General features: G+C 40.4%; 1 protein-coding gene and 1 long non-coding RNA gene across 2 annotated transcripts; both read right to left on the bottom strand.

Annotated features, from left to right (window-relative positions):
- Positions 1-536: 536 nt before the first annotated feature.
- On the bottom strand, positions 537-1,152 carry LOC148867982 (uncharacterized). The gene is made up of 2 exons (XR_016106911.1): positions 916-1,152; positions 537-830 (listed from the first exon to the last, which is right to left on the bottom strand). It is a non-coding gene; the product is annotated as an uncharacterized LOC148867982 (long non-coding RNA).
- A 2,389-nt stretch (positions 1,153-3,541) lies between these two features.
- Positions 3,542-13,854, bottom strand: LOC148867981 (ubiquitin-conjugating enzyme E2 10). The gene is made up of 5 exons (XM_088972264.1): positions 13,068-13,854; positions 12,539-12,617; positions 11,767-11,894; positions 5,991-6,095; positions 3,542-3,944 (listed from the first exon to the last, which is right to left on the bottom strand). The coding sequence occupies exons 2-5, from the start codon at positions 12,606-12,608 to the stop codon at positions 3,801-3,803; spliced, it is 447 nt and encodes a 148-aa protein (XP_088828390.1). The 5' UTR covers positions 12,609-12,617; positions 13,068-13,854; the 3' UTR covers positions 3,542-3,800.
- Positions 13,855-14,038: the final 184 nt, after the last annotated feature.

The following is a 14,038-nucleotide window of genomic DNA, read 5'->3' as shown; positions in this document are numbered from 1 at the left end:
ATAAAAAGTATATCGATCGGTTCGATTAACTATTAATTTTATATAGGTTAACCAAAATTGATTAATCAAAACCGAACTACTGGTACCTTCACTATTTTGAAAATATAGAAGCGGTCAATACAGGAGCTCTAAAATTAACGGGGTGTCCCCTTGATCCGATGAGGTTTGGCTTTAACGGTAAGTGAACCAAACCATGAGATCCTCACACAAGGCACCTCACAGTCACATCCCACTGTGCATTGATTGAAAACATATGTGAGGTCAGTGTGAGGCGCATGTGTGAGGAATAGATCCGGTCTCCCAAACCACACAAACAACTCACCAGCGGAAGCCAGCTATAACAGATGAAGTAAATGAAAGAAAGTGGGGAGGGGAGGAAAGAGATGAAGGAAATGAGAGGGAAAATAGAAAGAAAGATAGTGAGGGGGAAGAGAAGTAGACGAAAACGGACCAAAGAGGCTGGCGATGATGCTTCCTATTGGTCGATTGAAACAAAGAAAATTTCAAAAAATAAAAAAAAGGGAAAATGAGGCAGAAGAGGCGAAAAGAGAAAATGAAATAATCACACAAACTGAATGGAAAGAGAAAATGGAATAATAAATACACAAGAATGGCAAAGGGCAAAGACTGTGCAACCAACTTATGATGGGGAAGAAGAGAAAAACTGGGTGGAAAGGAAGAGAGAACGAGTAGAAACAGAGAGGTGTAATGTATCCAGTGTTCAAGGGCATGATCCAAAGCAATTCGTTAAGACCGGAAGCTGGAACTCTTCCCCACCATTTCCGGCATTCTCAGCTCCGCCACAACAGCAACCCATCCACTCAATAGACCTATAAGATAACTCCATCAACATGAGAGAGCGAGAGAGAGAGAGAGAGAGAGAGAGAGAGAGAGTCCATTTATTCATATACCAACCTTTGGTCTTCGTTCAATTTCCACAGAGGCTCGTTACAACGTTCATGTCTACTGCAACAAGAAAACTCGTGTTCTTAATAAACTCACACCCACGTAACTAGAGAGAGAGCGAGAGAGACGGAGAGAGTAATGAGAAAGAATCATGTTTCCAGAGTAGGAAATACGACAGCCAAAGAGAGAAAAGGAAAAAAATGAAAGAAACTTTATTTCAGTCATCACTACTTCGTGCCTCCTCCCTATCAAATAAGATTTTAGGCCTTTTTATTTCAAAATCAGATGCTTCTTCAGCAGCAGCAGAAATCTAATCTCCTTGTGTTCTTGAGTTTTTTTGTTTTTATACCAAAAAAATGAGAGGTGGAGACGTGGCCGAACTGAGAAGACATGTCATCCACAGCTTTAGCCAAGGAGGCAATACATGGCCAACTGATCTCAAGAAGACGAGAATTTACCGTCTGTTATTTTTAACATATCCATATCTTTTCACCATAAAATATATCCATATCTATACCCGCAATGTCCATATTTTGAACCCTGTCTACCAGTACTATTCATGCGACGACATTGTTAGTACCTTGAGAGACAAAGTTAACTCATGTAAATGTAGTGATGGCGTAAAGTAGTATCTAATCTAATACGCTACAATTGTATGTAATTATTTTCCAATGGAACGGACAAGGTTATCGATCCTTATTGGACCTGGCGAAAAGTTTACCCAACCCAATTCAACCCCAAAAAAAATTGAATTTGAGAATGATCCGACCTGACCCAACCCAGAAAAAACTGGGTTGGGTTGGATTGGGTCATGGGTCAACCCGCTAATTCGGTTTTAATTGGAATATTTATGTATTGTTAGAAATTTCCACTTTTTAATCTTTACTATTTAATGTTTATTCTTTGAATTGTTAAATGTTCAAGTATTTTATTTTATTTTTCAAATTTTAAGATTAATTCTTTTGATTTTTGCATTTTCTTATATTTTTTCTTTATTTTTTAAAATTTAATTATTTTTTTGGTTGACTTGAATTGACTTGTGGATCAACCTAACCCGAACATTTAGGGTCTAGCATTTCTCAACCCAACCTAAAATCAACTCAAAGTATTTTGACTCAAACCAAACCTGACCCACCCAACCCAATTTTCAAGTCTAATCGTTATGGGTAATAATTAGGGGTGAGCAAATGGGTAAGTTCTACCCAAAACCAAATAGAACCAACTTCAAACTGGCCTTGAACCGATGCTACCCAATTTGTTACAGGGTAGGGTCTGGTCCCAAATTCTTGGAACCGACTCCCCATGATTTAAAAGGTGCGCCTAGGTGCATAGGCGAAGAGCATTTTGGGGTTGTGCATCACCTAGGTCCTAGGCACAACCCTTTCAAAAGGCACTAGGCATGTGCCTAATGCATCTTGCCCCTCAACCCATGTGTGCGCCTTTTGAAAATTTGACGCTATTAGTTAAAGTTGTTCGTTCATTCATCATAATAAAATATTTTCTTAAAAAACAATTAGAATTATAAATTTATAATTTTTTGTGTGAGAATTAACAATTTAACACCTAACATAGACTTGTTTGGGCTTGTCTCGAGGGGTATGGCACAAAGGCGACTCGTAAAATAAAAAATGTAATATGTTTTACATTACATTAGCTACTTGAAGTAATACAATTGAGTGAAAAAAAAGATATTAGAGGTTTTACATGCTTGAAAATGTTTTATATGTTTGGTTTTATTTTTAAATTCTCATTTAAATATGCTTTACATCTTATGTTTATATATTTTAATTTTAGATAATAGATTTTTTAAAACATTTATTTTAAAGTTTAAAGTTTATATTTTTTATTAATATTATGTTTAATATTTTGGCTTTTTTATTTTTTATCTTTTTTTTTTTTGTATTTTTGTGCCTTGATTCAAAAAAAGCACACACCTCAGGCACAAATTGACCCCTATGCCTTTTTTGCAACTTTGCTGAATCCCACCAAAGCCGATTTCAGGGTCTAGAAATTTACTCTACCCAAACCAACCTTAATTGACACTTGGTGGAACCAACCTTGTTAAAACCTGCCTTGGAACCAAGCTTGCCTTGAAATAACCCCATTATACTTTTGAATATGTGAAAGTTTGAATCCAAGCATTTATGGTTACAAAGGCCATGATCTCACTTAACCATTAAGTTAATTAAGTAATTCAATCATTTGTTTTCATTTTAATATTTGAGTGTATATAATAAATAGTGTAAAAGGTAATATTTATAAAATTAAAATTTAATTTATAAGTTTTCAACCATATAATCAAGTTTTTAAAAGCATGCTTTTTTTTTTTTGTGAAGAAGAACAAAGAAAGTACAGGTTCCAAGGCTAGAATCATCGAGACCAAAACCAACCCTGAAATCGACCTTTACAAGATATATTCTAGTTCCAAAAACCTGAAATCAACCCCTACAGAATAGATTCTGGTTCCAAAAACCTGAAACCAACCCCTACAGGATAGGTTCCAGGTTCTGAACTTCTGCCATAGAACCAAACCGACCCAACCCATCCTCACCCCTAGTAATAATAAGGGGGTCTTGCGGAAAATAAAATAACATCACGGTTGGACTTTGCTATGAAACAGCCATATAAAGAGATCTGCACCAAATAAAATATAGATTGCATAAAATCAAGGATTTCAAGAATAGACAAGCAAACTAAAAGAAAGCAGCAACAAGGCACCCTTCTAATACAGTTAAAGTTTAGCCCCCTTTTTGACGTCCCTGGAATTACATTTCACAAAGCCCAGAGTCTTTGAGATTTCTAATCAAACTGTCCACGAACACGAATTTTGCTGAAAAAAGAGGAAAAACATATGGTCTGGTCTACACATTCCTTCAGAGACAGGACTTCTGGCATCATCCCATGGCATACTTCTGTGTCCAGCTGCGAGCAGTGGACTCGTACTTGTTTCGATCAGTTTTGTACATGTGAGCAATCTCAGGCACAAGTGGATCATCAGGATTTGGGTCCGTTAGCAAAGAGCAGATGGAGAGCAAGACCTGATTAGCATCAAGTAAAATTGGTGGTAAGATCCAGAAATCCTAAAGCTACTTCTTATCCATAAATCCAGTAAGGCTGTGTTTGGTTTGAGGGAAAGGGAAAGGTTGTAGAGGTTTCCCTACCTTTCCCTTCCTTTCCCTACTTTTTTCTTCAGACCAAAGATAGCCTAAAAGAATTTGTTTTCCCATGCATTTGTATTAGTGCAAATAAAATTGCATTGCAACCAAACGCAGCAAAAGGTACTTGTAATTTTGAACAAGACAGAACTTTGAATACCAAGACTACTATCTGTTATCAATTTTTTATAGTTCAATCTCTCACCATCAATGACAAACTATTTAACCCGCCAGCATCAGATTATGGTTAAAAAGATGTTTACTCTTTTCTAGCATGGCCAAGTTCGATGGTTCAAACGAGGAAAAAAACATCAAATACGCTAACTTGATGATTTTATAGAGGGCGGGAAGGTAAACAAAAGAACAGCTTAATAAAACAACTCCAATAAACGAGAAATGCATGGCATAGAATACTGTTTGAACCATTGATCAGGAACTTCCCCTCACTATATTTCTCCTTAAGTGATGAATACCGTTAAGCGGCACCTTAATTTATTAGCATAGAATAATCCTCCAATTAGTTTCTTCATCACAACTAACATGCCTTTTCTTAACATTTCTCAACTTCTAAGAATTTACATTATCGAGCTCACAGGCCTTTGTGCTGGGCCCATTAAATTTTAACAAATGCTCAATCCCACCCCACGCAAGTTGCAGCCCTAAACATGCATTTTATCTTTTTGATGATACTATTCAAACCTGTCCACTGTTCCAAAGCTAGACATAAAAAGTGAAACCATAATTAAGGCCCCATTTAGGAGAGCTGACGCTTATTTTTAACTGGTTCACAACAGCAGCTAAGGAATAGCAGTTGAAAAGAGTCGAATATACAACTATGGTGAAAAGGACAACTTTGGCTGAAAGACCACATTTGATATGAGAGCCATGCAAGTGGCTGAAAGACTACTTTGGCTCTCCATATTTTTTAAACAGCTACTGAATTAGGGATAACCATAGGCCGGGCCAGGCCTGGTTGGGCATATATGCATAAATAAATGAAATTTTAATTTTTATAAAATTTTAAAATATATGATGTATAATATGTGAATTAAAAGTGCATGGGGCCATACTAGCCAACTAGGCCAAACTTGGCTTGGCTTTGGGCCTAGACAAAAAAATAGGGGGAGGGCTTTCATTCTAATTCCTATGCTAGGCATGTCTTTCATTTTATAAATGAAGTTAATCATTCTAATTCCTAAACAATGTGGAACTGGGGACAACGCTCAATAATGTTACTCGAGTGTGTTGTCCCAAGTCCTAGTACCCTACATTGCTTAGGAATTACAAAGAACGCCTTGACTAGGAGTACAATTCTCATACATGAGTTGACCCGTTTGTCAACTCTTTGTATGTAAAACAAAATATCTTTGCATATATATATATATATATATATATATATATATATATATATATATATATATATATATATATATAATACATAATATTTTATATATATATATATAATTTATTACAAATAGTATATTATATAATATTTTATAATATAAACATATTGTGTATGCATATGTGTGCACACATCCCAGCCAAGCTGGGCTGAAATAATCACCCTTAGTAGGCTACTACTGAATAGTTCAGTTCAACCCATTCATCATGGTCAACCAATATAAGGTGAAACAACTTTAGAAGCATGGGACCTCTTTTCTGGCATTGATATTTTTTTTTTTTCTAAATATCAACATGATCTAGACAGCATACTTTTCCTAGTCAAAATAAACAAAGTGGTTCAAAAACATATTTCCATCTATCCTTCTCTTACCAATAATGATTCTTCAAAGAAACAATAACAGCCATGTATGAGCAGAAGGCATAGAGTATTTAATTATAAGAATCATGTCTAAAAACAGGATTGACTACAAGAACACTTGGCATAATTGGGAAAACACACAACAAAAGCTGTCTCCCAAAACATACCTTTGAGATGGTAAGAGCAGGACTCCATTGTTCTTTAAGGATGTCTAGGCAAATGCTCCCATTGCTATTGATGTTGGGGTGGAAGACCTTGGTCCTAAATGCAACCTGAATGATGAAGATAATTAGCTTCCTCTAGCAACAGAACTTAATCAAAACCAATGAAATATATGCTATGAAACTGCAATGCAACGATAAAATGTCTATTTATGCCTCAAATGTAATACATAACTGGAAAACAATATTTGCTAGAATTATCCATATATAACATATGGAAAGGGGATCATTGTAGCTCAAACCATTTGTTTCCTTTTCACCCATGTTTGTGTTTTTTTTAATATGCATCAAAATAAATGAAAAGCAAATAAGAGCAGATCCATTGCTTACTGACCTATTGAACTGGGAAAATAAGAATAGATCCATTTTAGCTCAATGATAACTGGTTGGTTTAAAAGGTTTTCCAAGTAAACCAAGAAAAAACAGAATTAGGCTCCTTTCCATATTTTGAAAACCAGACTGAGCTTTGAACTAGGAAAATAAGAATAGATCCATTTTAGCTCAATGATAACTGGTCGGTTTAAAAGGTTTTCCAAGTAAACCAAGAAAAAACAGAATTAGGCTCCTTTCCAGTTCAAAGCTCAGTCTGGTTTTCAAAATATTGACACGGAGTGCATGAATATTCAACAAGGGGTACCAAATATATGAATGTTAGGGATGATAATGGAAATTAATGACTCACTAAAATAAGCCTAATGTTGATGGTAACAACAATAACAACAATAATAATAATAGTGGGTTACACACTGTTATGGGCCCGGGCGTAGGATCTCATCACGGGTCGGTCCACGAGGAGAACCTCTTGCTTTCCCTTGCACCTTCCCTTGTGTGTAGACCCTATTGTGGCAACCGAATGGGTGATTTGTCCAAGAGACCATTCGAACTCTCCTCACTCTTCTCTTAACTGGAAAACTAAATGCTTTATTCCCAAATCACAACTCCTTAAATAGGAGATTACAAGAGGAGACTCCTTATTCCATTCGACTAAGCTAGGACAGTCCAACTTTAAATCAAACTCCTACTTCTAACAGACTTCTAACAGAAGTTAACTCCTATCTTTAATAGATAAGTAAGAACAGAACTGGAATAAGTAAACTATTGGCGAGCTGGCAAGATAAACTATTGGCGAGCAGATGAGCTGACGTGGCAAGATAAGCTGCTATGTGGGCCCCCCTCATTGCACTGCCAGCGGCAGTATGTCCTTCCCACGAATGCATCCATAACATCACACCCCTCTTGGGCAACGAGCTTGTCCTCGAGCTCGAGATTTGGATAGGCATTGTGAAGATCAAACTAGGGAATCCAGGTGGCCTCAGCTGATGGTAGTTCGTCCCACTCCACTAGCACTTCTGAGGTCCCCCGATTGTCACAGGACTGGACAAGAGCCCGAGGTTGGAGAATGGGTTTGCCGTCCTTTAAGGGTGGCAGGGGAGGTATCTTCTCCGGAGGAGTCCCTGTAAATGGCTTGAGTAAGGAAACGTGGAAGGTATCATGGAGTCTGCTATGGTCTGGTAGCTCGAGTTGATATGCAACCTTCCCGATCCGCCGTAAAATCTTGAAGGGCCTATAAAATTTGGGGGCCAGTTTAGGGAAAGCTTTGTGCTTGAGGGAGTGCTGTCGATAGGGTTGGAGCTTAAGCCATATGAACTGTCCGAGTTCAAAGGTTACTTCCCTGTGGTGCTGATCGTAGGCGTTCTTCATGCATGCCTGAGCCTGCTATAAGCGTAGGGAGACTTCGGCGAGGAGGGCATCGCGGTCCTACAGGCCTCGATCCACTTCTTCCAACCGTGTTGAACTTGGTTCGTAAGACAATAGACGGGGAGGGTCTCGACCATAAACAACCCGGAAGGGAGTCATGCCAAGAGAGGAGTGATAAGATGTGTTGTAACAGTATTCGACCCACAGAAGGTACTCCACCCAACGTCGTGGCCGGTCGCCCACAAAACAGCGGAGGTACATCTCTATTGTTCGGTTTACCACCTCCGTTTGGCCGTCAGTCTACGGATGGTGGGCAAAGGAGAAGGCTAGGGTTGTTCCCTGCAGTCGAAATAGCTCCTTCCAAAAGGTGGTAGTAAAAATCGGGTCCCTGTCACTGACGATGGATTCAGGTAGCACATGCAGTCGGAAAATATGGGTGAAGAAGGCACGGGCGACTGAGACCGCGCTATATGGGTGGAATAAGGGAAGGAAATGAGCATACTTGGAAAAACGGTCCACCACCACGAATAAGACCGATTTCCCACCAACCTTGGGTAGACCCTCAATGAAATCCATGGAAATATCGGCCCAAATCTGAGTTGGGAGTGAAAGTGGTTGGAGAAGGCCTGTTGGGTGCAAGTTTTCCCACTTTTGTTGTTGGCACATAGAGCAACTCTAAATGAAGTCCCGCACCGAAGCCCTCATGCCCTGCCAGTGGAAATCGGCGTGGATGCGGTGCAATGTTTTCTGGACACCTTCATGCCTGGAGTTGTGTATGCTGGAGATGACGAAGGGGATTAATGGACAGTCGGTTGGAAGATATATCCGTCCCTTGTAGAGTGCTAACCCGTCGTGCATGGACCAATTTGGGTTGGTCATGTCGGACTGTATCTTTTGGACCAGATCATTCCACTCTGGTGATTGTGGCAGCGTGCTCCGGATGTCTTCCAGCAGGGTGGCTCAGGGCTGGGAGATCGCATGGAGGAGCATACTGTCTTCTTCTGCTCGGCGAGATAAGGCATCTGTTGCACGGTTCAAGGTTCCCGCCTTGTAGTCTACCCGAAAATCAAAACCCAGTAGTTTGTTGATCCAATGCTGTTGCGGCAAGGTGGTAAGCCGTTGTTCCAACAGATGTTTGAGGCTGTAGTGGTCCGTCTTGACGACGGACCTCCCCCATAAGTATGGCCTCCAGTGTTGTACTGCCTTAGCCAGCCCAATCAATTCCCGTTCGTAGGCGAGTAATTTAAGGTGGCGGTCAGCCAGTTTGCAGCTGAAGAAGGCGGCCGGATGTCCTTGTTGTTGTAGTATGGCGCCGATGCCGGTGCCGAATGCATCGCATTCGACTGTGAACTCAATCCCAAATTTTGGCAACTATAGAACTGGAGTGGAGGAGAGGGCATATCGTAAACTTCCAAAGGTTGCATCGGTTGTATGATCCCAGTGGAAGGATTCTTCTTGAGCAGATGGGTTAGTGGTGCCACCAAGAGTCCGTAATTTTGTACGAACTTGCAGTAGTAACCCGTCAACCCTAGGAATCCGCGGAGAGCTTTGGCGGATTGCGGCCTGGGCCATTCCTTGATCGCCTGAATCTTGGACTCATCCACAGTGACCCCTTGCCCGCTGATCACATGTCCTAAGTAAAGGACCCGGCGTTCCCCAAAGGAGCATTTGGATCGCTTAAGGAAGAATTGGTGTTGTCACAGGAGTTCAAAAATGATCCGTAGATGTTGCACATGTTCTACCCACGACTTGCTATAGACTAGGATGTCGTCGAAGAATACCAAGACAAATCTGCGGAGGTGGGAGTGGAACACCTCGTTCATCAGGGACTAGAACGTGGAAGGACCGTTGCTGAGGTCGAATGGAATAACTAGGAATTCAAAATGGCCATGGTGTGCTCTGAAGGTCGTTTTCTCTATATCTTCGGGAGTTATCCAGACCTGGAAGTAACCTGACTGGAGGTCTAATTTTGAGAAGTATTGGGCGCCATGGAGTTCGTCCTGCAGCTCATCTACGATGGGGATAGGAAATTTATCCTTGACCGTCCTGCTGTAAAACTCTCTGTAGTCCACACAAAACCTCCAAGTCCCGTCCTGCTTGGGTACCAACAGAACCGGAGAGGAAAAAGGGGAACGGCTGGGACGGATGATCCCTTGCTGTAACATATCCGCACACTGCCACTCTATTTCATCCTTTTGTCGGTGTGGGTAGCGGTAGGGTCGGATGACAACGGGATCCGATCCGGCTATCAAAGGGATCCGATGATCGCAGGCTCTGGAAGGTGGAAACCCCTTGGGTTCTTTGAATGCTACAGAAAAATCCGTGAGGAGCCTTTCCATATCTGTGGTGCGCAAGTTCTCTCCTTGAAGTGTATGCAACTGCTTCTTTGTTCTTATCCTGGTCCCCTGCCATGTAACTGATTTTCCGTCCAGCTGGAATGTCATTGTCAGGGCGCTGAAATCCCATAGGATTGGCCCTAGAGTGATCAGCCATTTGACTCCCAAGACGATGTCGAATTCATCCAAGGAGAGTACGAATAAATCAACAAGGAAAGATTCTGATCCAACCTGAATCTTGGTGTCCTTGCAGATTCTGGAGCTGTGAACTCTTTCCCCATTTGCCACGGCTACCTGTACCTGCGGCCTGATTTCCATCAGCAGTTCTAACTGACGGGCAACCTGTTCACTGACAAAGTTGTGGGTGCTGCTGGAGTCTACGAGAATGCGCACTGGTTTCCCTGCTACCAGCGCCCTTAGTTGCATTGTTTGAGGTTTTGATCCCCGTGATTGCATGGAGGGAGATCTTGGGGTCTGATGCTGCAGGTTCCTCCTCATCCTCTTTGGGTTCGTCTACCAGAAGACAGAATAGCTTCTTGCACCTGTGCCCGGAGGAGTACAGATCGTTGCAGTTGAAACACTGCCCTCTTTCGCGTCGTTCTGCCATCTCAGCTCGGGATAGTCGTCTAATAGGGGGTGTTGTCCTGCTACTCCTTATACTTGATGCCGATCTGGAAGGATTACCGGTAGGAAGCCTTGGTTCCCTACTGGCGGTTGAAGAAGGAGGCACTCCTGCTGCCTTCGAATGCATCCATAACACACACATATACAAACAAGGTATGCATTGATAGTTAAACAAAGTTAAAGAAACAAGGAAATCATAACTTCATACCAACTACATAAAAGGGAAAGAACTTAATCAAGCCTTTAAGATGATGCCAATGGTTTTCAGTTTATAATATCAGTGAGTTAGAACTGGACAGGAGAATGGATTGAGAGACATGACTGATTTCTAATGCCAATAAAAAATCAGTTAATTTATCAGTTCATTTTTTCAATCTTTTGATTGGGGTGCAAGTTCTGAATTCATTTTTTTTATTAATATCAGATTTCATTAATGAGAAATGAGTGATAATCTCATTTCCCTAGCATGGAGATGAGAACAGTAGCAATATGAAAATCCACTAGAGGCTGCCCCACTCTAATCCATCTCTTGCTGTCTCAGCTCATGCACTGTGAAGTCATAACTTACACTTAAAAGAAAAATGGAACAACGATTAATACAATCAAGTAGGATGGCATCACCATCAAAGTTATTCTTTTTGGGCCTCAAGAATCAAGTAAATACCAATGCAAGTCTTGAACAGTGGAGTTAATATGATACTACAGACCACATTATCTTATAACGTATCACTTAACTAACCCAAAATCAAAGCAACAATGATGGGCATCCTTTGACAGTTGCAGATATGGATGCAGAAACAAATGAAGAACTATCAATTGTAGGAAAAAAACTCAATAATTCTCCTTCTGCAGTGATATAGGCAGCATGTGAAACTTGCAAAGGTGATATTATTCTCAAGAAACAGTGAATAGAATAAATAAGCTTCAAGCAAACTAATAGTATAATACTGTAAAGCATAGATGTCAAACCATCATGCTTACGTTAATTTTTCATGTGTAGTATGTATAGAAAGAAACAAATAACAAAAACTAATAAACATGTAGAGATTTTTCCTTGTTGATACCTTAGGAGGCTTAAAAGGATAATCTGGAGGAAAATGAATAGTAACCAGGAATACGCCTCCCGCATATGGGCTATCTGGGGGTCCCATGATTGTTGCTTGCCAATGGAACATATCTTCAGCTACAGGACCTACGCAAAATGAACCACACAGTTATGTGCAGGGTTGCTTGACAGGTAATCAGACACATCAGGCAGAAAGGAAACATCTAAAGGATTTGTTCCTTGTCAAGGGATGAAAGGATGGAAAGAAAACATCCAAGTTACTAGATGCAAATACTCAACACAGATATCTTTCACAATGGCAACGTCTGTTTAAGCAAAAGCCAAAACCATCACAATTACAAAGGTGACATAAAAGATGCATTAAATACTTTATCAGTTGAACCTAAATCTAGAAATGGAGAATTATCAAACTAGAAGAACGTAACGCATTGATCTAATCGTATATTAGTATCAAAACAGATAATACAAATAACAATTATAACTACTTCTCAATGCTGAGGAACAAGTAAAGGTTTCAATATGAATCAAGTAAACTTCGAAGCAATTGAAACCCTCGACACCTCACCATTTGCATGTACCCAACAATTGATAGACTAAATGACAGCAAAAAAGAAAAATCTGATATACAAGAATGAAAAACAAATAAATAACCTCAGTGACAAACTCAAACATAATAGAAGATTTTATGTATATATTTGGGAAAAAAACACAGGCCCTTGCACTTTCAAGCAGATAAGAAATTTACAACAAATAATAAAGAGATAGCATACCGGCACTGCAAGACGTAGGAGGGTCCTTCTGCAAATCCTTGAGTTCCTTCAGTATACGTTTTGACGCCATGAGAGGAAGCTGGTTCAATTAAAACTTAAAAAAGTCAAAAGACCGCATAGATTCAATATATGATCAAAATCGTAAGGAACTCTAGAATTATGCAGAACCAATCGACATCTCAAGGAGGAACATGCTAAATCCTCAAAGTCAAAAGGCAGAAGACCCTTGCAAGAATTTAAAAAAAAAAAAAAGAAAAAAAAAAGATTAAAATAGGGATCCGTATTTAAAAGGTTTCACGGCCTTGGCAACCCAAAAAAGAAAAGAAAAACACGTGAGCCTCATCAACATGTAACCCTTTTGCTTTAAGCCCAGCACCAATAAGCTAATAAACCCCTCAGAAGAAACAAACAAAATCAGACTATTGATCGATTCAAATTGAAACAATAAGGTTCATACACTGCACAGCAATCCCTAAAAAAAACGAGGGAGATAACAAGAGAAAGCAATATACGGAGAAATGATGCTCACCTGGTAGAAAGTTAGGGTCGTATCACAAGCTTAGAAAATTTGGTGAAGTGAGTTAATACTATGAGCAACGGCGTGGAAAGGGAGGGATTTCCAGCAGCAGCCAACAGATGCACCGTCACCCCCTGACCCTGAAATCACAAATTTCCCTAAATTCGCAGAAAAACCAAAGGCCCTTCTTAAAGAGGAAGAGGACGACCGCGCCGAATGACTATTTTGCCTTTATATACCCTTAACAACTTTTGAAGTGGCATGCTCTCTCACTCGCGACTCGCGAGTCACGGCTCACGCGTATTATCATATAGAAGTTTGGAGGAAGGAACCAGTCCACGTCTCCACGCCCTCGGGCGTCCTTTCCTAAATTCCTATCCTCGGGTTCGACGAAGGAACAATCAACGATGAATGATGATGCACTTCAGGCACTTCTCTCTCTCTACTGATGATGATTAAGCGCACCGCCCCCTTAGACCGGGGGTCAGTGTCAAACCGTCAAAGTCAACAAGTGCATCCGATTCCGCGTTGTTGTTTCTTACCTTCTTACTTTTTTTTTGGGGGGGGGGGGGAATTACTGATTGTTTTATCTGTTTCGCTTTCTTGCTAAACGCGGCATTCTCCTCCGGCCATAACCACCCCAACCCTAGGCGGGCTCAGCCAAACTTTGTATACAGATTAGGTTTGAATTCTCGAGCTCTCAGGTTGTATCTTGGTCTGAAAACGCAGGCTTCACCTCAAGAGGTCCTCAACTCAAGTTAGTCTCAGGTTAAGGCCTTTGGTGTCCGAAATCAAGCTTGGTCCAACCCAACCTATATTCATTCCTTTAATAAAGACACATGCCTCATATGTACGTATGTCAGGGGTGATAATTTTCAGCCGATTCAAGCTTGGGCCCGCATCAAGCTTATAAATTTCAGAGTCAAGCCTTGTTCAAGCCTAACCAATCTTACATAAATTTATTTATGTATAACTTACACATA

Source organism: Nelumbo lutea, chromosome 2 (genome assembly GCF_056320005.1).
Source record: "Nelumbo lutea isolate HS-2025 chromosome 2, American lotus-T2T, whole genome shotgun sequence".
NCBI lineage: Eukaryota > Viridiplantae > Streptophyta > Magnoliopsida > Proteales > Nelumbonaceae > Nelumbo > Nelumbo lutea.
The sequence above is the reverse complement of the archived record's forward strand: the minus strand, read 5'-3'. Positions and strand labels throughout refer to the sequence as shown.

Coding starts and splice junctions, on each gene's coding strand:
- LOC148867981 (XM_088972264.1), bottom strand. CDS start 12,608: ATGGCGTCAAAACGTATACTGAAGGAACTCAAGGATTTGCAGAAGGAC. Junction 11,895..12,538: donor TCCTACGTCTTGCAGTGCCG/GTATGCTATCTC, acceptor CATTTTGCGTAG/GTCCTGTAGCTGAAGATATG. Junction 3,945..5,990: donor CTGCTCTTACCATCTCAAAG/GTATGTTTTGGG, acceptor GATGCTAATCAG/GTCTTGCTCTCCATCTGCTC.